The sequence below is a fragment of the Danio rerio genome, chromosome 7 (genome assembly GCF_049306965.1).
Source record: "Danio rerio strain Tuebingen ecotype United States chromosome 7, GRCz12tu, whole genome shotgun sequence".
Lineage (NCBI taxonomy): Eukaryota > Metazoa > Chordata > Actinopteri > Cypriniformes > Danionidae > Danio > Danio rerio.
In genome coordinates this window covers 42023044-42048760 of record NC_133182.1, presented here as the reverse complement: position 1 = coordinate 42048760, position 25717 = coordinate 42023044, and the positions used below count along the sequence as shown (strand labels likewise).

General features: G+C 35.2%; 1 protein-coding gene across 9 annotated transcripts in view; it reads left to right on the top strand.

Annotated features, from left to right (window-relative positions):
- Window positions 1–25717, top strand: part of malrd1 (MAM and LDL receptor class A domain containing 1) — a 76303-nt gene that overhangs the window by 11065 nt on the left and 39521 nt on the right. For 2 of the 9 annotated variants that reach the window (XM_073906034.1, XM_073906031.1), the window contains exons 1-17: window positions 4377–4465; window positions 7206–7353; window positions 7957–8091; window positions 8206–8294; window positions 9721–9894; window positions 10015–10111; window positions 12791–12928; window positions 14293–14445; window positions 15175–15280; window positions 15655–16022; window positions 16112–16545; window positions 19271–19358; window positions 19523–19702; window positions 20143–20290; window positions 22147–22303; window positions 22425–22535; window positions 24190–24403. In XM_073906034.1, coding sequence (XP_073762135.1) covers window positions 9745–9894; window positions 10015–10111; window positions 12791–12928; window positions 14293–14445; window positions 15175–15280; window positions 15655–16022; window positions 16112–16545; window positions 19271–19358; window positions 19523–19702; window positions 20143–20290; window positions 22147–22303; window positions 22425–22535; window positions 24190–24403 — 2344 coding nt within the window. In that variant the 5' untranslated portion in view covers window positions 4377–4465; window positions 7206–7353; window positions 7957–8091; window positions 8206–8294; window positions 9721–9744. 9 annotated transcript variants of the gene reach the window in all.

Sequence of the window (25717 nt, the reverse complement as noted above, 5' to 3'; positions counted from 1 at the left end):
CCCTTAAAGGGTACAAATGTAGAAGGTACAATTTTGTACCTTTAAATAGAGGTACAAATTTGTACCCTTAAGGGTACCACCCCAGTGACGGGCCATTTGTACCCTAAAAGGTACAATTTTGTACCTTTTTTTCTGAGAGTGTAGAGGGGCTTCGGTAAAGATGTTTAAATGACTTTTGTCAATATCTAGCCCGCTGGAAAATATTTAAATCGCATTATCTGTGTTATATTTCATCTGCAACAACAATACTGGACTTGTATAAAGACACGTTTGGAAATCTAAAACACACACATCTGAATGCCTAATTAGCCAAAGATCTGAGAAGATTTCTCTGCATGAAAGACTCGTGAATGGGAGATAAACCTGCTGCTGCTTCTCTAATAAGGTAGGAAATTAAGTTCGACAGAAATGTGGATGGTGTGTGACTAGTAAATTAAAATTCAGATTATAACCATATAGGGCTGACTTGCTCATCCAAATTAAATCACAAATGCATATCTGGTCTATCTTATAGAAATGGTCTGTTCTTCTTGTAAATTGACTGCGTTTTAGAAAAACAAAAATCTGGTCAGGATTAAATCAGGTCTATACATTAATTTAATTTCATCAAATTGAGTTGACATCACTGATCTAGAAATTGTACCTTAACTTGAATATGTCACGTATAACAACCTCTTAATAATTTACAAGTGGAATCTTAGGGTTAAAAAATCTAAATATTGAGAAAATCATCTTTAAGGTTGTCTAAAGTTCTTAGCATCAAAAATATATTTTTGATATTTTGGTAGAATATTTACAGAATGTCTTAAAGTAAGAGGATATTATCTAAATATTCAAGTGATTTTTGGTTTTAACAATTTATTTTGATGCATGCAATGTTTTTTTTTCTTATAATTTTACTTGTGCAACAAGTATATATCACAAGTAAATAATTAAAAATTTAATGTAATTGTTTGATGTTCTAATCCTTTTAAAGGTTATGTATTTATTTTTTACTATCAATACCTAATCATGCTATGTAATTAGTACCTAACAATAAGAAGGAAAACTACTGCCAGACCTTTCACTCCTTTATTTTTCTAAACACTATAAACTGTGTTTCTGTGATGCAAATTAACATGCACCAACTTTTATTTGTGCATCAGTGCCACCCAACATCACTGGTTCTAGAAGTTTTTTTCTTATTGATAATAAAAAAAAACAGTTTTAAAAAGTCTTTTATTAACATTATATGACATGAATCAAGCTAAATTTGAAAGTGAATCACAGCGCTGCAATTTTATTACAAACTGAATCTGAACCAAATATATATTTAAAAATTGATATTTTAAAATTTAAAGGCTTTATGAGAGAAATTAGTCCCATGTAGTGATATGAAAATATAAAAATGCATTGGTTACATCAAATGAAATAATTGATAAAGCAAAACATTGATGTATTTTTTATGACTTAAGAAAATAATCAAGGAAATATAAATGTAAAATAATGTGTGCTAGCAATCACTTTTTATTTTATTTTTTATTTTTTGTTACTGATATGATTTCCAGCAAAGTGTATATGAATGGCTTATTTAAAAACAGATCAGTAAACTTAATACACTGTCTGTTTGGGCTGTGCTGTGTGTCGTGAGGACTGACATAATAATTAGTGTCCATTAAGTGAAAACACAGCTCCTTAAATCTCCCAGCACTGACAATCAATAAACTCAACTAATCACAGAGACAGAAAGTGACGTCTCCAGTGACACAAGACTTGTACTTCAATTGGACTATTAAGGATTTGCGGGTCTTAAGGCTCCATTATCACTAACTGCAGTCTGCGGATTTTATCACTCACAGGAGGATTATTAGTATTGTCTCACTCTCTTTGACCTGCTTTATCTTATAATAGCCCATTCCAGCTTGGAAATGTCTAATGTAAATGGATGAACCACAAAACTAGTCCTATGTTGCCTGGTATATTTGTGGGAATAGCCAATAATACATAGTATGGGTCAAAATTATTGATTGTCCTTTTACTGTATGCCTTCTGTGAAGACGTTCTGTGAATTGTCTACTACAAATATAAAAAAACTTAATTGTTGTTTAGTAAAATGTATAAGATTTTATTTTTAATTTTCAAGCCTTTTCCAATTGTAAAGGCAAATTTGAGGAACAAATAGCAGCTTTATTAAAAGGTAATAAGGTTTATTATAAGATTAATTAAATCCAAAGAGTCATTCAAATCACAGGCAAGAGTTCAGGGGCAAGCAAACGATCAACAAATTAAAAACAGTCCAATATCAAAACCAATGACAAGGAAACTAGGAACGGGGATTTTTTTTTCCATATTCAACTTGCAAATCCATCCTAAATTTGAAAAAAGAATTAGTGTGTCCCAAACCATAGTATGTTGAAAAGAGTATGCCAAAGGTTCCTGGATTGTTTACTGTTTTCGGTAAAAACTTGAAATGTAGAAGTTTCCATACTCTAACCATTGATATTGTCCACAATACATTGCACATGGGACGTGAATTTGTTTAGAACTACAAGCTTGGGTGAAAAGTGTAAATAAACTACAAACATGGCGGACACACGAGACCAACCATTAAGTAGAAAGGCTTCGGTAAAGTTGACTGAATGACTTAATTAATATCAAGCCAACTGTAACATGTTTAAAATCATGTTTAAGTGTTATATTTAATCTGCAACAACATGAACTTATATCAAGGTATGTTTGAACATTAATGTCTGAATGCATAATTATCCAAAGACCTGAGGAGATTTTTCTGCATGAAAGACTCGTGAATGGTAGTTTTTACTGCTGCTGCATCAGTGGCGCCCCCAGAAAATTTTCTTAGGGGTGGCCAGAAGAGGCCGCACCAAATCTTGGGGTGGCACACAAAAAAAAAATAATGAATTCAGTGTAATGTTATATTTTTGTTTCTGGTAAATGAAATAATGTAGTTTTATTCATTTAATTAATTCTACTTGAAATATTGCAATTTATTCTTTGAAATAATTCAGCAAGTACATGTGCAAACCAAATAAAAATCTATGTTTAGTTTAAAAACACTTTTCATATACTGTATAAATGACTTCTTTTTTTACGTGCCTTTATTGTACATCATACGAGATATGCCATGTCTAAAATTAATGAAGATTAATGAGTTTATTATTCCCAGTGATGGGTTGCAGCTGGAAGGACATCCGCTGTGTAAAAATGTGCTAGATAAGTTGGCGGTTCATTCTGCTGTGGTGACCCTGGATTAATAAAGGGACTAAGCCTAAAAGAAAATGAATGAAAGAATAATGAGTTTATTAATTACCCAAACAAATGAACAAACTGAACAAAAGGGATTACTATACACACTCACTATACCTAATAATATTATTTATCCATATTGCTTTTTGAACCATTTTATTAATGCAGCTTCTTCTATTGATATACTGTAGCTTAAGGTAAATATTAAATAGCCATTGCTGTCTATTGAAGGTGTGTGTGTGCTGTCAAGGACGATCGGGGAGGTTAGTGGTGGTTCTAGTTTAAATGACACCCTGGGCGAACCACCCTATACACCCCCACCTCTCTTGAATTGTTAGATTTGTTATTCAATAAATATAACAATTTATTTATATTTATTCTAAATAAATACAATTAATATTAATATACAATTATTATTCTAAATAAATAACAGAAATCAGTCCTAAACATTACTGGAAAACAACAACTGGAGTGATATGCCAACATCACTTAAGAAACCTTTTGCATGAAAATTAATTATGACAATTCTAAAGAATACAAAAAATGTTTTATAGAATTATCTGTGGTCTTAGACCAGATCATGGCTGAGAAATCATGTTATGAAGTCTTACCTCCCTGAATCATTATCCCTCCTTTCTGCTTTAAAGGCATGCTTAGTGAAAGTAACATCATCATCATCATCATCATCATATTATATAAACTTTAAACGACTTTCAAAACTCGCTGCGTGCCGACACTTCTGCACAAAAGGCTGTTACTCCGGTTTCACGGCGCATGAGCGGTGCCTATTATGTCGGCGTGCATGCAAACAACCAACCGGGATTCACACAGGAGTGCGTGAGGCGCGCGGGAATGGTTTTCCGCGCGCATGCGTCAGTTTGCTTTCACCAGCATTGAACCAGAGGGGGAGAGCTACGTCAGTAACACCAACAATAATTTAGTGACTGCATTTTATTTATTAATTTATGTATTTATTTATTTATCTAAATATTGGGAATTTATAAGTTCATTTAAATCAATAATGTCAACCGCAAAATTATACTGGGGTGGCCACAGGGGTGGCCAGAGTTTACCGAGGGGTGGCCGTGGCCACCCCTGGCCACCCCTTGGAGGCGCCCCTGTGCTGCATCTCCAATAAGGTAGGAAATTAAATATGAAAGAAATGTGGATGACGTGTCGTGATGATTGACGGGGAATGTAACTAATAATGATCTGTTAACGAGTAAGTAGTATGTCCCAAAGCTTGCATAATCTTCTGAGACACACTCAAAAGTATCTACTTTTCCTTTACAAAAAAGTGCATACTTTTAGGGCATGCAAATTGAGATTCAGCAATGGGAAAAAAAAGTCTGAGCAAGGTGTGTGAGCAAATGTGGTGCTTAAAATGTCTTTATAATTGTGAACAGGTGCAACAGTGATAGAGGAAATAAGTATCAGGTTAACTGGAGTGATCAGAGAAATGCTTTATGGGCAGTGTAGTCTGGGTGAGTTGCAGAGGTGATGAGTGTGAAGTTAAACTTAGTTATTTAACTTTCAATATGACGTATATTATAAGGATAGAAGTGTTGCTTTTCATGAAAATAAAATATACACTTGTTCATTCACACATAAGACAGGCTATCATACATTTACAATATGTACTAATACAATTGTAAATAAAACAAATGTACATTCCCTGCCACTTTATTAGGTGCACCTAACTAGTACCGGGTTTGACCTCTTTTGCATTTAGAACTGCCTTAATTTTTTGTGGCATAGATTCAACAAGGTACTGGAAATAATCCTTAGATTTTGGTCCATATTGACATGATATCATTACGCAGTTGCTACAGATTTTTTTTGGCTGCACATCCAATATACGAATCTCCCGTTCCACCACATCCCAAAGGTGCTCTATTGGATTGAGTTCTGGTGACTGTGGAGGCCATTTGGGTACAGTGAATTCATTGTCACTTTTAAGAAACCAGTCTGAGATGATTTGCGCTTTGGCATTATCGGCGCGTTATCCTGCTGGGGATAGCCATCAGAAGTGGTCATAAAGCAATGGATATGGTCAGCAACAATACTCAGGCAGGCTGTAGTGTTGACATAATGCTCAGTTGGTACTAATGGGCCCAAAGTGTGTCAAGAAAATATCCCCCACACTATTACACCACCAGCCTGAACCTATCATACAATGCAGAATGGATCAATGCTTTTCTGTTGTTTCCTGTCATGGGTTAGTAAAGTGTTTAGCGAGAGATTAGTTGTCGATTACATACATTTCTACTGTTTCAAAGCACTGCACCCGTCCCACACACCAGTAATTAAACTAAAATACAATAGTAATTTATAGTAAAAAGGTTTAGAACCACACTAAAGTGTATTAGTGTATTTTTTACAACTATCTTTAAAGAAAACCACTGCATATCGTAGTGTTTAACGGAGACCAGCTGGAGACCAGCAGCTTGAAAGCATCGCTCACATAGCCTCCTCTTTAGAGCATTTGACACCCATGCAGGAATCGCTGGTTCGATCCCTGCTTGGAACGGCACTAGTTGGTATATGACTAATGTAAATACCTTGGATTTTACTACAGTCATCGTTGGTGTAATGTAACTTTATGTAACTAATGTAACCTTATGTGTAAAAACTACAGTAATTGAGTAATTTGTTTATATTACTGTTGTATTACTACATGAATGAATTGGTCAGTAGTGAACATTTGAAATTATTGCAACACAGTTCTTTCCTACACTTTAGCCAGAAGAGAAACTCATCGAGCTCGAATTTAAAAAAGCTTCGAGTAACGAACCTTTTTCCGATACAATTGAGTCGAGCGCTTAACTGGTTCAGAAAGCTTAATTTCATCATCACTAATATTTTCTCTTTTACGGCCCATTCTCTGTAAACCATAGAGATGGTTGTGTGTGAAAATCCCAGTAGATCAGTAGTTTCTGCAATACTCAGACCAGCCCATCTGGCACCCACAACCATGCCATGTTCAGTCACTTAAATCCCCTTTCCTTCCCATTCTGATGCTCGGTTTGAACTGCAGCAGATCATCCTGACCATGTCTACATGCCTAAATGCATTGAGTTGCTGCCATGTGATTGGCTGATTAGAAATTTCAATGAATGAGCTGTTGAACAAGTGTACCTAATTAAGTGGCCAGTGAGTGTACGTCTCACTGGATTTCAAAAATTATTATTATGATATTAAATTATTACTATGGATGACCAAGAGCTTAATTTAAATAACAAACAACATCAACAAACAGTACAGACATTTCGGCTTCGGTTTTAAATCCCTTAGTAAATCCCTAATATTGCTTATTATTTCATCTGTTGTTTTGTGCTTGAAGGTTATTCAGATATTACTATGTCCAACAGAGCTTCTCTTCTATCACACCACGTGTTGTGAATGATTTAGAATTTTAGTCACTGATTCATGAAAACTGAAATTATATCTGAACGAACATTTGTAAAGCCGGAGCAGGACAGAGGGTGGAACTGATGCATGACTGATTACTTTGCCACCTCATTTTTCATTCAGTTGCATACAGTTGTTCGAGCTGAAAATGAAAGCACATTTAGGTAATGGCAAATCTCTAATAGTGTTTCAACTGTCAATGTCTTCACCTAAATGTGTTTGTTTAACCTGGGCTCTTATTGCACATGATATTGCGTCCTAAAATAATAGATTGCATTTTACTGTCACTTTATCTCCAGCCAATTACAAAGAGTTTGACGCACACTTTGACATCAGGCACACACACACATTGTGTAACAGTCATAAAGTCATTTAGTAGGCTTGATCGCTGAGAGCAGATGTATATTTTTCTGTAAGGCTAACTGTACGCAGCATAAATTAGCGATCACGATACTAAAGTGGAGTATGTCTGCCGGTGTTTTTGCTTAATTTTATTTCTAAAGGAGCTGCTGATTTATCTGTCAGAGAGCTCAATGAGGGTGTTCTTACAGGCCTCATTTCTGCTGTTTGTCCTGGCGAATGTTTTATCTGCGCCATGTTCACCCGAGCAGTTTACCTGCGCGAGAGGTGGCTGCATTGATGAGGAGCAAGTCTGTGATTTCAGAGAGAACTGTGAAGATGCCAGTGACGAGATTGACTGTATGTATTAGTCTTTTTTTTCTCTTCAACTCTTTCTTTCCTGCTTTTTTCCGTGTGTCCTGTGATTACACAGGCAACTCCTGACAGCAATGGGCCTTTCTTTTCCCCTTTTTCCTTTCAGTTGACAAGATCATTTTAAATGCTTCTAAGGCCATCGTGTGTAAATAGTGAGATTTATGGGGCTCTCATAAAGTGGCACACTGGGAGGTCTACAAGATGACATACAGCGGTGCTTTTATAATATTGATTTAAATTCCCTGGGGCTTTCAGAAGGCAGAACATTGCACCATGTATCATTAGCACTTTATTTGGTTTTGCCCCTAAAGGATTATCCATTCAAATCTTTAAAATGATAAATGATGTCCATGTGAATTGTAATCTGTACACCTGTTTCATATTACAATAAAATTCGATTTTTATATTTCTTTATTTTACATCTGCTGCCTAGTATCTATTTTATGACAGCAGATTTTCAGTCAAGCGCCTATTAAAGGTGCTGTAAAGAAATAGCATGTTTTCTATGGTGTCTCTGATGATTAGCAGACGGTAGTGATGATATCTGTAATGGTATGATTTATTTTACGTGAGTTTCCTCTCATATAGGCTCCCAGGTTGTGAGATGTGACTTTCAAGAAGGTTTCTGTGATTTTCAACTTCAAAACGAGCATCATGTTTGGTTAAGAGGCTCAGGTTTGAGCTTGCCTAACACTGAGACAGGCCTTAAAGAAAATGTTACTGGTAAGTATAATATAAAATTCTAATAGATAATAATAGCTTTAGATAATAATACTTTATGCAAATGTACGTAAGTTTTACTGTATTTACTGAGTTCTGTTTACACATTTTTGTCAGGTCACTGTCTCTACATACGCTCTAACAATGGGGAAGGAGTCACTGCTGAATTATACAGTCCTCTCTTCAAGTCTTCAAACACATGTTGGGTACAGAAAATCATGCTTTTTTTGTTTCCCCACTGTCTCTGACCAAAGACTTTAGCATTCATGTTTCATCTTTTTTTAAAACGCATTCAAAGAATTCAAATTAGACTGCTGAATTATGATCTGTTCAGAATTGTGGGAGAAATTGTATGATCATGTTATTTAATGTTCAACTAAATAAATATGGTTTATATGGAATTGTTCAGAAATACTTTAACTCACTGTAGCCTCATGAGATAGTGAATTGTCCATTTTATGCTTCCCAAAATTTCTAATATCTTGCTGAAAGTAGTAGCTAATAAGTAAAAATGACATGATTTTGAATGCAGTCAGTGTTTTTTACTGATTAAATCAGTGTTTTTTCATCAATTATGCTGGTTATTTGTTGCTGATAAACTTAGTGAAAGCACTAAACATTTGTCTGAAACTTTTTAATATATGTAACCTACAATATATAATATTACATAGAAAATACTTGTATAATAGTATACCATTCGGAGGTTGCTCAGTGGTAAGCACTGTCGAGAATAATTAGAATATTAATAAATGGGCATCACGGTGGGTAGCATCAAGCAGTGGGTAGCACAATCGCCTCACAGCTAGAAGGTCACTGGTTCGAGTCCCGGCTGGGCCAGCTGGCATTTCTGTGTGGAGTTTGTATGTACTCTCCGTGTTGGCGTGGGTTTCCTCCTGGTGCTCTGGTTTCACCCACAGTCCAAATGCATGCGTTATAGGTAAACTAAATTGTCTATAGTGTATGTGTGTTTGTGCGAATAAGTGTGTTTGGGTGTTTCTAAATACTGGATTGTGGCTGGGTGGGCATCCGCTGTATAAAACATGCTGGAATAGTTGGCGGTTCATTCTGTTGTAGTGACCTATGAATGAATGACTATGTCAATCAATACAATATGTCGTTGTTGTTTTTTTTGACAAGAGAGTCATTGTGTATATGGTTTTCCTCAAACAATTTGCATTATTTTGTTCAGCACTTAAGCTCAAGTACCTGATTATGTGTCTAGAGCACTTATCCACTGCTACAGCTACACAGTTTTATTGACAGCAAAGAGTTATGCACAGACTGTCAGAGCTGTGACACGTTGGCTAGTTCATGCACTCATTGTGATCTATTGTTTTAGATCCTCTGTTATTGGATATGGAGTAATTCACTTTGAGTGCTTCTTTGCTTTAACAAAAATAAGATGACTTTGAACTTGGCAGTAAGAGGCAATAACATAACCTCACTTTAAAACAAAATGACTCTGAGTATGAGATGCTTTCAGCATTAATGTTATCTCATTTGGCCAACCACTGAATGCCTTTAATGTTTCTGCTTTAAAGCTCAATGTGTGTAATGAAGCAGGAAATGCACTGCTCGAATAGCGTTCAACTGTGAGGGATTTATTTTTTCTGTCCGTTTTGCTTTGAACAGCTAACTTTCTATCGTCATATTGGAATGCTGGCAGGGGCTTTGCAGGTTCTGATCCAGTTCAGATCTTCAGGAGAGATGCAGGAGGTCTGGTTTCTGCCCACCTCCAATCCTGATCCATTCACTCTTCCCTGGATGCGGACAGTGGTGATGTTAAACAGCACAGAGGATTTTAAGGTTGCTGTTTATGTACTGAATGAGTGTGTCTGGGGAAGGAGGTTGTATCATTTGTAATCATGAAAGAAAATAAGAATAGAGGATAGTTAAATAAGTAAATCTATCATTCTTTATCTACAGGTTGTGGTTAGAGGATTGATATTCAACAGCAGTGATCCACATGAGGTCGTAGCAATTGATGATCTGTCCTTCAGCAGAGGATGTGTGCCTGTTGTAGGTAAGTGAATGTTGTTTCATAAAAGTCAAATCAGTCTGAAGAGATTCAAGGTACTAATGTATATCAAATTAGGCAGAATATTTCTTTTGTAAAACCTGCAATAATATACTTTTAAAGAATGTTTGAATTACACGTTTATTACGACACAAGGATAAGTCAATTAGTACAGAATAATAACCTTCGAGGGAACGTTTCCTTTTTAACATTTATATATATTTATTTATATATATATATCGCTGGGGCACTTCAGATCATTTTGGAAGAGCACTTTCTATCCAAGACAAAAAAGGGCATATGCCCTTTGTTTGCTTGTTCTCCCCATGTTCACGTTTCACCCAAAAGATTAAAAATATGTGGTCTAAGTGAATTGGGAAGCTAAATTGTCTGTAGTGTATGTGTGTGAATGAGTGTGTATCGATGTTTCCCAGTGATGGATTGCAGCTGGAAGGGCATCCGTTGTGTAAAACATGTGCTGGATGGTGGTTCATTCTGCTGTGGCCATGCCAGATTAATAAAGGGACTAAGCCAAAAAGAAAATTAATGAATGAATAATAATAAATTAAAGAAAAAAAAAGAAAAGTTACAATACATATAAATAAAAAACTAAAATAAATAAATACATTTACCTCTGCATTCAACTTCTCACAAGAACACTTTTAAGAAAGGTAGATACATTGAACTTTTACACAGATGTTAAATAAATTGAAAATAAAAATCACAATAGCATATCTTTTATCTTTTATTGCACATATCCATGAGGTAATATTTTTTGTAGAAGCACCTTGCATCCTTGCCACAGACAGTTCCATATTTGCAATGTGCCACATATACATCCAGTGTTTCCGGGCCAGGGAGTGTGGAGGCTGCTAATGTACAGCTAATATTTTTTATATATTTAATATTTTCTTCTGAAATAGTACATTAGGTTCTCATAAATATTATACAATTTCCCAGTTAGCTTTTAGATGCTTGTACTTATTTATTACACACCAGTATTTTTGTAATTATTACTATTATATATTCCTATCTTGCAGTACAGTTGCTTTTTACTTTCTCGTTTTATACAACAACTAGCTAGATTTCTAACATGTTCTAATCTCAATTGCATAATTACTAAAACTTTATAAGTAATATCTAATGAAGAAATACTTGTGCCCAAATAGTAACTACATCAATAATAAATCATCTACTAAATACATAATGCTCAAAACTGAATAATAGAGATGTTGTTGACTGTTCCTCATAGAAGTCAATGGCAACAATGTGAAATTGTTTTTTTTTAGTAACAATCGAGTAGTAACTAATCACTAGGATCAGACGGAATCTATGGACATTTTTTGCTATTTCTGTCCAGAAGTTTGTTAAAAATCTGCGTATTTATGCGAAATGATTTTGTAAGTATCATAACCAAAACCTTAATATATAAAATAAAAAAGTAATACCTTTTTAACTTCGATTTAATGTTTACATTGCAAATCCAATTAGATCCACTTTATTTGGTAAACAAGGCATGTCTCTCATATATTATATCTACTAAAAGACAGAAAATATTACTTTACAGACAATATTGTAAATAAATTATATAAATATTTTCATATTAGTCAATAATTATACTGAAATTAATTAAAAAACTGAATAAATATAAATGTAAACATTTACACAAGTTAATAAACAGAATGATGGGCTAAAAATCTGCGTAATTCTGTGCGTGGGCCTAATAATCACAAATAAAATAAGCTCTAGTATCTAATGAGTTAAAATTTGCAACGAATGAATAGTTACTTGTAATATTTTAAAAAGTTACTAGTTACTTAGGAATAAGCCCTAGGAGCTAATAATAAGTAATGGAAAAGATACTAGTATCTAAAACATAGGTAATACTAGCATGCAATTTGATAGTACAGTTGATTAAATGGTAAATAATTTTTAATAATCTTAACTAACGTATGCTTTATTTGAGTAAGTTACCCAGTGTGTCTGAATATGGGGATGCTATTTGTTGTTGATTTTCCTCACTGTGAAGCTGTTAGTGAAGGGTGTGAGTTGCAGAGAGCTCAAGAGATGCAGGAATGTAAAGCTGTAAATAAGGTCTAATGCATTTAAAGCCCAGAGCTAGATGGACTGGACACCAGAGGGATGATGGTGATAGGCAGAAGAGAAGCTCAGCAACTTTCTAATTTACAGTTCAGCTCAAGATAGAAGGAGCAAGAGGTGTCAGTTATATTTCGAGCTCGTGCAACTGCCACAACAAAACCATGGAGTGGTTTTATTATCTCTGATGCAAAAATGCAGCTTTGCAGTTAGTAACTCTTTTTTACACACACATTTCTGTTCTGAGAATCATACTTTATTTTCAGACATAAATACAAACCTGCTGAGAACAAGGCTGAGTGTATATTTTCTATGTCCAAGTTGAGGTTTATGTGTTTGGTTGTAAATGTGTGTGATGATACTGCATCAGTGTGATTTATTTCAGTAGCACTCTGGACTGTCAGATTAATCATAGTAATGTGCCTGTGGTCAGATCTACTGTACATCATCACAACACGGTTAACAAAGATGAGAATGCAGGAAGGAGCTCTCAGCTGCTTTCCAACTTTATGAGTCCCATTTTAACTCTTTGACCCTTGCTTACCTCTTCTGTAGGAAATATATATGCTTTCTGTTTTTTTCTTTCAGAGACTGACAGTAAGGCATCTCTTCCAACTCAGTGCCTCCCGTCTCAGTTTCACTGTGGGGCAGATGTCTGTGTGGACGGGATGAAAGTCTGTGACTTTTCTTTAGACTGCCCCAATGGAGAGGACGAGGCCAACTGTTGTGAGTGTAGAGAGCTGAATATTAAATGGCTTAAAGCTGGCATGATTTAGGGATGCATATTTATTGAAATACAACCAAAACAGTTAATGATAATATGTAGGCATAGATTTATATTAATTTTTCTAAACCATCCCATACGACAAAATGTAGTGGATAGATGATTTTTTTAAACATTAGCTGCAGAAAGCAAGGAAACATTAGGAGCTTTGTTTTTCTTATCATTTACCAATTCTGAACTCCCAAACACGAGTCAGAAATTCAGTAATTATCAGCTGTTTGATATATTTTTAAACTACCTATAAGGATTTTCAACCAATACAGATACAGTGGGGGAAATAAGAATTGAACACGTCATGTATTTTTTCTGGGAATAATATTTTTAAAGGAGCTGTTGACATGAAATTGAACCAGATTTTGTTAAAAACTAAAAACTAAAAACATAAAAATAAAACAAAACAAAAGAATCTTTAAAAAAATGGTTATGTGTAATAACAATGAAACTATGTACTAAATTACTGAAATGTATTTACTACTTTTTATAAAAGTTTTTTTTGTTGATGGCAGTTTAAAGACACCTCTCATATGGAGGATGAAGTCACATTAATTAATCAGGTGGCATTTTTATAAAAACCTTGATGGTTCTATGGGTCTCGTATATATGATCTGATCTTCATTTCGTATCTTCTATTGGGTTCAAATCAGGTGATTGGCTGGGCCATTTTACAGCTTGATTTTCTTTCTCTGAAAGCATTTTAGAGTGTCCCTTTGTTTTGGGTCATTGTCCTGCTGAAATGTCTACTCTGGTTTCATCATCATCCTGATTATGTACTGTAGATGTTGGACTGAAGCAGCTAATATTAATTTACAATGACGTAGGGCAGAGGGTTGCTGAATAACTACTGAGAGATTTCAGCTGCTGTCTGGGCTTTTACAGCCTTTCTACACCTTTGTGTCATTTCGTTTTATTAAGCATAACCTAATTTGTAAACTAATTTGATGTTTTCTTTTTATATATGGACTTCTTTGGTTGTAACCAATATTCAGTGAAAAGTCAACAGCACCTTAAAAAAATGTTTTCTGAGCAAAATGGTGACTTATTTTCCCCTTTTTATTTGCACTGATATATTGAACATTACAAGACATAATTTCAGTGTGTGTACTTGAGTTAAACTTAAGTTGAGTTCAACCAAAAATGACAAATTTGTTATAGTTTATTTATATAAAATTAATTGTTTGTCATTCCAAAAATGTATGACTATCAACATTTCTGTGGCAAATATAAGAAACTAGTGTTTTTGTCTAGGGTGGATTGATACTTTCTTGTTTTATGTTTTCTAATGTTACAACGTTAATCTGGTTTTCAGCGGCGCAATGTGATTTTGAGTCTGACTCTTGTGGCTGGTATGAGTTCTTCCTGGGTGATGGATTTGAATGGGTAAGAGGCTCAGCTAATGGAGTCTTCACAGAACACCTAGACCAAACACCTCCACAGGACCACACTACCAATACAAGTGAAGGTGAGAACATTCACACAAATGCATAAAACCCCTTTTGTTTTAATAAATAAATACAGTCAGTAAAATGTTAAACAGTTTGTTTGTACATATATGCTTCATATTTCCTAACATTTGAGTTCTCTTCATCAAGAAGCATTATTTTACAAAGAGAAATATAGTCCTGTATAATAATATTTTTGATCACACTTTATTTCAGTTACATTCTCACTATTAACAAACCGTCACCTTGAAGTTATAAGGTTCTATCCGCCTTTTGAATGATTTTGAGATATTGAGCTTCAAAGTTTTTGCATTCCATATACTGTAGCAAACAGTATGTGTGTAACATTTTTTTTTTTAAGTCTTATAATGTAAACAACTTATAAAAAAACATCCCATAATGTAAATAAGATGTCATTTAAAAAGAATATGTCAATAATATGCCGGATAGAACCTTATAATTCTTTGGGATGGGATTTGGGATGAAGAATATGAATGTGCACAATATGTACTTTATTAGTACTCATAAACATTCAATTTGATAATAATAGGAATGCTATTAAGCAACTTGTATATGGTTAATATTTGTCTCTTGTGATTGCAAAAGGGTTTTAAATGTGAAATAAACTGAATTTGAATACATGATTTATAAATCTAATTGTAATTTAGGAGCAATATAATGTAAATCCAAAAGTTCAGAATTTTAAAGGTTTTTTAATATTGTACTGCCTCTTTTTATCTCTCTTCAAGGACACTTCATGTTTATTTTCAAAAAGAGTAGCAGGTTTTCCCAGCAGGCATTGCTGCGTAGTCCCACATTCCAGCAAAGCGGTTCAGATTGTGTCATGACCTTCTGGTAAGGACTGTAGAAATTGGTGACTGGAGGCCCAGACCTGACATCTAGATCTAAGATTATAAAAATAAAGATTCTGTCATTATATACTCACCCTGCACATGTTCCAAACTTGTTTGAGATTTTTGTTTTGTTTTGTTGAACACAAAAGAAGATAATTTGAAGAATGTTGGAAGCCTGTAACAATTTACTTTAATAGTATTTGTATTTCCACTTGTGAATGTCAGTGGTTAGGTTTCCAGCATTCTTCAAAATATCTTTTGTGTTTAACAGAAAAAAAACTTGTTTATAACAAGGGAAGGGGGAGTAAATAATGTCAGAGTGTTCATTTTTAGCTGAACTGTTGCTTTAAATAAATACATTGATTGTGCTTGCAGGCATTATAATTCTGGCCATTCAGTTGGTGCTGCTGAAATGCACCTGCTGATAGATGGCTCAGACAGTATCACTACACTTTGGCAAACACTTTACAACCAAGGTAACCAGTGGCACCCGGTAGTTGTCCAGATCGGCAGACAGAACAGGCCTTTCTACATCTCCTTTGCCAAACTGAGCCTGGCTGTTTATGAAGGCGTCTCTGCTCTGGACGATATTATATTCCACAACTGCTCACTGCCTGAGGCTGTGGAGACGTGTGCCACTCCTGATCACCTTCACTGCGGTCAGAGCAAAGCCTGTGTGAGCTATTCTCAAATCTGTGACCTGATCGATGACTGTGGAGATGGAACAGACGAGGAAAACTGCTGTCAGTATCCGTTAATTGGAGCAGTTCACAGTGTTTGATGTTTGTTGTCTGTCATGGTTCACAGTGATGATGTTTTCTTCTTCTGTCAGTGCCAGAGCTAATGTGTGACTTTGAGGAAGGTCTGTGTAACTGGACTCAGGATCACGAGGAGGACATGTTTGATTGGACGCACATACAAGGCCCTACTCCAACGTTCAACACAGGCCCGTGGAAGGATCACACACGAGCCAGTGCAGATGGGCACTTCCTCTATATCGAATCTTCAGACCCTCAGAAGTTCAAAGACACTGCCGTTCTGATCAGTCAGCCTTTTCTGCCGACTCCTCGCCGGGGTCCTGAACCCAAACCACCCTGTGTTTTCAGATTTCATTATCACATGTTTGGTCAGCATGTGTTTTGTTTGGCTGTATACATGCGCACAAGCAACAGTGGACGAGGAAACCTGTTGTGGGTTCGATATGGTGACCAGGGCAACTTTTGGCACAGGACAATACTGGAGATCAACAGCAGCCACCACTTTCAGGTGAGATATTAATGAGAATTATCATTGTCTGGATTACTCAGTTCTGATTCCAAGGTATGTTATTTGAGAAAACAACCACTAAATAACGCAGGCTTGTGCAGGAACTTCAAATCACCTTGAGGATCAGTGAATAAATTCAAATCCATATACACACAACCACATCCATATTTATTTGCTTGTCTGTCACACTGTGGCTTTTAGTCGTTTTTGACGATCTGTTTAGCACAAAAGTTCAGAACATACAAAAACATAAAAAACTTAATCTTACCTATGAAATGTTCTGCCTTTGTGCTTTGTTTTCTTTGTTTGCTCGTTACTACACCCGTAGACAGCGCTAAAGTCCTGCATCTTCACGTAATAACACTGTCTTGACTAGTGCGGTTGAATGACATTTGTCCAGGGAGCACTGTACCAATGTGGCGGCGCTATTGACGCATGCTCAGGGTCCCTATGCGATATCTAGTGTATATATCTATGTCACAAATTGAGGAGCGGGGAAATGAGGCGGGGTGGAGCGACAACGCGGGGAATCCTTCACAAACTGAGGAGCGATCACAAACCGAAAGCGGCAAGAGCGTCAAAGTAGCCAGAAGTCATTCATTTTTTAACGATAACCGGCGGCGAGAAACAGCGGCGCGTCTTCATTGGCTATGACGCGGTTCGGCGGCAAGCAATCAGAATGAAGTAGTCCACCTTGAGAGGAGTTCAGAGAACACAGTTCTGTGAACTTTGGTTCCGACCACAGTTGTTCCCAAGAGTTTGATTATTGCGGTTCCTGGATTTTCAATCATTGAAAATCGCGACGGGCCCGTCCGCTACGCCACTGCTTTTCTGCTGTTTGTCCAGTTAACTTGCCATATACGTCCGCAGACTTGAGATGGGGTTTAAGCGATGGGGTTTAAGTCCAGTGAAGACAAAAAGACAAAAACAGAATCCAAAAAATAAAGTGAACAAGTAAATAACAGGGTGAGAATGGGGTAAAATCTCAAAACATAGCAAAAATCAGGCAAGGGCTTTTCTTTGTCTGGATTGCTTTTTTAAATTGTCAGTGGGCTTTAGGGAAGAGGGTGGGCGGCTCAGTCCGTGCTTTTGAAAACACTATTGGTTGGGTTTAGGGGAGGAGGAGGGTAGGCCAGTCGATCGGTCGATCATTCAGTCAGCCAACAGAGGCCTCTGGTGAATTTACGTGAGAAAAGCAGGTGCAAATGGCACTTGCGAGAAAAATTTGAGATCTCAAAAAGAAAAAGAAAATATATTTTTATGTTCAGTGGCCATGTATTAAGCAGGATAAAGTACATTCAGAATGATTGTTTTTCGCAGAATAAAGCCCTTCAGTTCACTTTGGGACTGGCTGCTGATGAGCCTGTCTTACTATAACAATCTTCTTACTGTATGACTAAGCAAGAGGACAGTTGTGTTGATGTACTGTTGCCCTTGTGTGCTGAATGTTTTGACTAACTGTGTGCTCCAGGTTTAAATGTCTTTTATTCCAGCTGAATTGTATATAATGCCTTACTGACAGTACATTTCCAATTATTTATCGCAATATATATGAATTTAAGTTCCAGTCATATATTTAGGTTAGCTGTTTGCTTGTCTGAGCTTCCAGTCTATGAAGCTTTGAAAGGAACATAGTGATACAGTATAAATACAGTACATACACTCTAAAAATGCTGGGTTGTAGTAACACAATGTTGGATCAAGTATGTACTAACTCAACATTGTGTTGTTGTTTTTTTCAATTAAATTTAAATTACACTTTTTATCCTAATTGCTGGGCTTTCCTATGTTTTACCCAATGTTGGGTTACATTAACCCAGCATTTTTATAGTGTATTGTTATCCACCCTTCTAAATGTTTCCATCCACAGTCTGTGCCCTAAAGATTGGGATTTTAAGAAATCTCTTTCTGCAGTACTACTTTTTGGTACTCTAGTACGTGTTTACAATTTTGTTTTTATGAAGGAGTCAATTGATCAGTTTGGTTGATTCATTAAGTAAAAAAACACTTCTGCTTGGACAATGGCTAAATACTTTTCTCAGGGGCAAATTACATTTGTTGCCGAAGCTAGAACAGTTATCTGCCACTGTTGTGTATAAAATGTAATTTGCTCAATATAAACTTGTTAGTGATGGCAGGGGGAAAAAAAGCTTTGAAGCAACTGAATTGGTTGTTTTGCATAATATTTCAAAGTACTCATAACACCACATGCTGGTAAAAGAACTGGTCAGACGAGCATAAAAAGCCGACAAAATTCATTGCAAATGTTGTATTTCAAAACTGAACAGTTCTAAAAAGTTATGTACAAAGGCTTGTTTACTGAAATCATGTGATTTCTGCGGTTTGATATCTACACGCTCCAAACCACTGTTTTTATTTACTTTTTGAAGCATCCATCAATACTTCTGTTTATAGAACTGCTTTTGTTTAATAGCAGAATAAAAGCAAAACAGAGATTATCCAATCACAGTTGCTTGCAGATCTTACATTGTTATAGCGACTTTTTAAAAAGTTCTATAAATGCAGTTGTGATTAAGTGATCAGCTTGATTGTTTGTTTTCCTGTACCACATATTTATTTGAGTCAATTAAGGTCTACTTTTTGTTATTATTACAAAATCTTATATGTCCACATGTTGTTTTGTATCTTATTGTCATTTGCTATCCAAAATTTGTGACTGATGCAGACTAAATCTATCCATCTCTCTTCTTTCTCGTTGCAACAGATTTTAGTAGAGGGGACTGTTGGCGATGACTTTAGAGGAGACATTGCCATAGATGATCTGTCTTTTTATGGCTGTCAGTCCTATGAAGGTGAAATAACAATGACATCCATATATTTACCACAAATTAATAAAATCTACTTACAATTACATCATTATCAGGACTAAATAATGTTCTGTAGTTGCTCAATTTATTATGTTTTAAAGTTAAAATGCTGTGTTTGTGATTAGGTGTGTATTTCTTTCTTTGTACAGGAGAACTGCCCTTGGAGGAGCCCAGCACCTCTGCCCCTGTGCCCACCTTGTCAACAGCACCATCTCATAGCTGCCCTCCTGACCAGTTTGTGTGCCTAACTACAAGAGAGTGTGTGAACCTCAGCCAAGTGTGTGACTTCAGACCCGACTGCTCCGATAGCTCTGATGAAGAGCTCTGTGGTGCGTATCTGTCTGTCTAAATGAGTGCCAGTGAGCAGCTATTCATTCATTAATTTACTTTTCCTTTATTAATCAGTGTTCACCACAGCGGAATGAACCGCTAACTTATCCAGCATAGATTTTATGCAGTGGATGACCTTCCAGCTGCAACCCATCTCTGGGAAACATCCATACACACTCTTTCACACTCATAAACTACAGACAATTTAGCCTACCCAATTCACCTGTACCGCATGTCTTTGAACTGTGGGGGAAAACGGAGCACCCAGAGGAAACCCACATGAACATAGGAAGAACATGCAAACTCCACACAGAAATGCCAACTGATCCAGCTGGGGCTTGAACCACCAGTGACCTTTTTGCTGTGAGGCGATCATGCTACCCTATCTAGCAATACACCTATACTGCTTATACTTGTTCTCTGTTTTCTCTGTTCTCAGTGAAAGAGTATTGTGATTTTGAAGGTGACAGTCTTTGCGGATGGTATTTGAGTGAAATACCTCCTCACGCCTTTAGCTGGCAGACGGGACAAGGGTTGAGTATTCACCATGGAGAAGAGAAGCACAGACCTGCTAATGACCACACACTGTGAGCAACAACAACAATGCATAGTCAAGTTTGCAAGTACAGTAATCGTCCAATCAATTTAACACCCTGGTAAATATGAGTAAAAAAGATGGTGATTTTTTTTTGTATTGTTTAACTTTTAATCTCTTGCTTGAAATATTTTACTTGATATATTACCTCCAAAAAATGAAGACACTTGATTTTATTTTTGGATGACAGTACAGTCTTATTTGTGAAACTTCCAAAAAATGTGCCCTTAGATTGTTGTTTTGTGGACTTTTTTGTTGCTATGTGTGATCACATTATTTTGCAGTTTTTTACTTTCTTTTTATTGTTTTTAGACATTCAAACACAACGACTTACCAATTGTTCCAACCAGCATTTACACAACAATTGACAATAAAACATGCAATATACAAACAATAAATACAGAAGTATAGTGATAATTAATACAATAATTAAAAATAATAAAGAAATAATAAAGAAAACATTAAGCAAATAAAAATACAATAAAATAAATACAAAATATCTAAATAAAAAACTAAATACTGACCTTCTCTTTTAATCTAAATTAGTCTAATCCTCTTTAATTGAACTTTCTTTCTCTTGAATTGAAATTTCTTGCAGAATTTAAAACAGTCCATGAAGGTTGCCAGATTTTATAACATTTGTCTTCTTTCTTTTTATGGAGAATCTGATTTTCTCTAGCCCCAAATGTTTTATTACATCCCTCTGATGTATTTATGCAGGAACAGCTTTCTGTTTCCAGTTTAGTAATATTAACCTTTGTGCTAGTAGACAGACAAATGGAACTATATTTTGTTCTGTACTGTTTTTAGTTATCTCAAAATCAGTAATGCCTAGAAATGGGATACGGTCGGGGATCTGGATCTATTGGCTTTTAACCTATTTTAAAGAATGATAGAAAAATATTTTTCCAGTAAGATGATCATTTTGATCTACAAAACATATAAGCTAGTGATACCGGTTCACACCAATTACACGCAGGGTCCACTTTTGGAAATATCTTACCAAGTTTTTGTTTGGACCAATGTAAACGATGTACTAATTTTAATTGTATAAGGCAATGCCTTGCACATACCAATACTTTTTTTGTCAGTTTTGTTAGGAAGGTTTCAAGATTCTTGGAGAGTTTTCTCAAATTGTCCTCCAAACAGTGCGTTTGAATAAGACTATTTATAAGAATATATTCTCTTACAAGATTTCTTAAAAAAACAAAATCTTTATTTTTGCCCTGATGGTGGAAATGAGGGCTTTCTGCTTCCTCTACTTTTTTAATCACAGCTCTGTTCTTAGTTTTTATCCATTTTAAGAACGACAAGGAGTGAGTTTGACCTGTGTTTTACCACACACGTACAGTATAACACTGAAACAGGAGGTCATGGGTGAACAATTTTCTGTTCTTATTCACCCAGATGTACTAAATATAGTCAAGCCTGAAATTATTCTACCAAATTCTGACTTAAAGTTATTTTTATTAAACTAGCAAGTTTTTTTTGACTGGAAATGACACAGGCTTCTCCCAAAAAATAATAAGACGATGTACAAGAGGCATCATTGTGAAAAAAAGTCAAAAATCAAAACTCTCTGCCTTCATTAACATTTGAACAAAAACTTGTCAGAATTTGCCAGGAATATGGATCGTTTATATGGATAAATATATCACTCAATTCATGGGGTTCCAAAAATGTTTCAAAAAGTTCAAAAGGTTAAACAAATAAACTAAAAATCTTTCACAGCCTTCTTCAATTGTATTTATCAAGAAAGTTGATAAATGAGGAGGGCACTGTTTGTGGTAGTGTTTTCTGCCACTACTGTCTGTGTTTGGTTTTTTTACATGCACTTATGTTTTGCAGTGGATCTCCAGAGGGTTGGTATGTATTTGTGGACAGCTCCAACGGAGGATACGGTCACACCACTGATCTCCTGACCGCTCCCATCAAAATAACAGGGCCCCAGTGCACTCTGGAGTTCTGGTATCACATGAGTGGCTTCACTGTAGGATCGCTGCAGGTGCAATTATCTACAGATTATGAATATAATTGTTAATAACTTGCTACACATGTAATATAACAATACATTTCATGCTTCATTTTGCCATTTGCACTCTGAAAGTCTATGAATGCACGTGCAGGTCCTCATCAAATCAGGTGCTGTCGCATATGAAGTGTGGTCTCAAAGTGGTAGCCAAGGCAACAGCTGGAGGCGGGGTGAGGTCTTCATAGGAATCCGTCATAACATCCAGGTCAGTATTGTGCTTATGGGTGTTAAATTAATTCTTAGAATAAAGTAAATATACTTGAAATATTTAAAATGTGTCGGCTGTGGCGTCCCTAGAATAATAGAGAGACTAAGCCAACAAGAAAATGAATGAATGAATATTTAAAATGTTATAGAAGGTTTCTAATTGCCATTGAGCTTTCAATAAAAAAGTCCTGATTAGTGATAAGAGAAGATCACAAGATCGGCATATCAGAATGATTTATGAAGGATCATGTCACTCTGAAGAATGCAGTGAATTGGAATTAAATAAATGAATAATTATAATAGTTCCTTACATTTATAGCACTTTCTAGGACACTTAAAGCACTTTACACATTTTTGGAGGGAATCTCCTCATCCACTACCAGTGTGCAGCATCCACCTGTGTGATGCGACGGCAACCATATTGTGCCAAACTGCACACCACACACCAGCTACACAAGCCAATTATGATATAGGGGTGGTTAGGATGCTATGATAAACAGAGGCTAGTGGGCAAATTTGGCTAGGATGCCAGGGTTAAACCCCTACTCTTTTTTTTTTTTTTTTTTTTTTTGGACATCCTGAGATTGCTAATGACCACAGAGAGTCAGAACCTCGGTTTAATGTCTCATCGGAAAGACTGCGTTCACTAAGCAGTATAGAGTCCCCAACAATGTGATAGCTGCAGAGAGCTAACTGCCGGCGATTACATTTTTTAATTTGTTTATGTGAGTGTATATGTCACATTAAATAAATAAATATATTTTTAAATGTTTCAGATAATATATCAGTGTTAAAAAAATTGTATAAATATAGTTTTTTGTCTGTATGATCTTCACATGTGCAGTTATGTGTTAAAATCAAATGTGAGGCACATGGGCAACACAAGCAGAACATATGGTTTCAGAACATTTTCATCTGAAAATAAAGTGTGTCCACATGTGTTTCATGTGTGTTCTTAGGTGTGTTTTTACAGGTCACATGTGGTTTAACATCTGACTACACAGTTGAAGCTCATGTGGTTATTCTGTAAGGCACACATTTTTGAACCAGTATATTTTTCAACTTGGTAAATACATTTGTTTAGACATTAATGGCGAAAATTATATTAAGCTGAGATGAGAAGTGTGTGTGTTTATTATTCTGGAAATGCACAGCAAAATGTTAAGTGTCAGGCTTGTGTTTGGACTGTTCTTGATCAGAAATATCATGACCTTTTCTCCATCTGGCCCTTGCATCATTAATATTTATCAACAGTGCTTCTGTATAAACACTCTTACAAATATTGTTCTTGTTTTGGTAGACACTTTACGATACCTTCACTCATTAGTGATAAATGCTCTTTTGCTGTATACTATAAAGGGGTAAACTTATGCAGCAGCTCTCAGCCGTTACACATTTACAATCTACATATTTATTTCCTTTAGTTTATCACACTTCAGCTTCTCTCTTTTCTGAGACACTCAGTTGATTTTTAGTGATGTGTGTATGAAACAGTTTCACACAGGTCTGTTTACTTGACCTTCCTAAAGGGGAGTAAATAGTCTATGTGTGTGTGCTTTACTGCGTGTTTGTGGCACTGTTGCCATATGGAAAGTATTATGAAGTAGCTCACAGCACTGAATGTTTATAGTGGTTTTTAAATGTGTCAACAGGTGGTTCTTCGAGCAAAGCGGGGCATCAGCTACATGGGCGATGTTGTTGTTGATGACGTGGCATTTGTGGACTGCGCCCCTCCAGTTATGTCTGATCTCCCTTGTCAAAACAACGAGTTCATCTGTGCCAATGGTCACTGTATAAACGAGGCCAACTTGTGTGACTTTATTGATCACTGTGGAGATGGATCAGATGAGAATCATTACATTTGCAGTGAGAAACACACCCGTCAACTTCTGTCTTTTCACTTTTACCAGCTCTGTGTTTCAGAGTTCAGCTTATACTATGCTATGCTATGCTATACTATACTATACAGTATATACCAAACAATACTATACTATATACTATACCATACTATGCTATACTGTATTTTACTATATCATACTATACTAAATACTATGCAATAAAATACTATATCCTACTATACTATACTATATTATACCATATCATTCTAAACTATACTATGCTATACTATACTGTACTATACTATATCATACTATACTTTACTACATACCATACAATACTATACTATATACTATACCATACTATGCTATACTATATTCTAGACTGTATTATACCATATCATACTGTACTATATACTATACAAAACTATACTATACTATTTCATACCATAGTATACTATGTACTATACTAAACTATATCATACTATACTATAATGTACTATGCTATACAATACTAAACTATCCTATGCTATACTATACTGTTCTACTCTCTATCATACTATACAATACTATACTATATCATATTATACTATATATATTATACAATACAATACTATATACTATACCATACTATGCTATAATATATGCGATACTGTATTATACTATATAATACTGTACTATATACTATACTAAACTATATCATACTATACTACATACTAAACTATATCATAATCTAACTATATAAACTATATCATAATCTATATTCCATACAATACTAAACTATATACTATATGCTATGCAATATTATACTATATCATACTATACAATACTATACTATATCATACTATACAGTACTAAATATATACTATACTACATACTGTACTATATACTGTACTATATATTACACTGTACTATACTATATCATGCCATAGAATACTTTACTATATACTTTACTATATCATACTATACTATATACTATACTACATAATATACTATACTACATACTATACTATATACTATACTATACTTTACTATACTATATACTATGCTATTATACATGGTATACTACTTACTATTCGATGTTATACTATACTATGTACGATACAATGTACTATATCATACTATACCACATACTATACTGTACTACACTATACTATTTTTATGCTATATACTATTCACAATACTATACTAAATTTAGATTATATACTGTATTAAATGTATTTTACATGTGTAGCTGAGATTGTTTTAAATCTTTTACCCAAAGCTAAAAATGCTGCCATTATTTCCAAATCTCTATGAAAGAAGAGAAAAGATGTTTAAAAACATTTTGAAAAAATTTCCATGT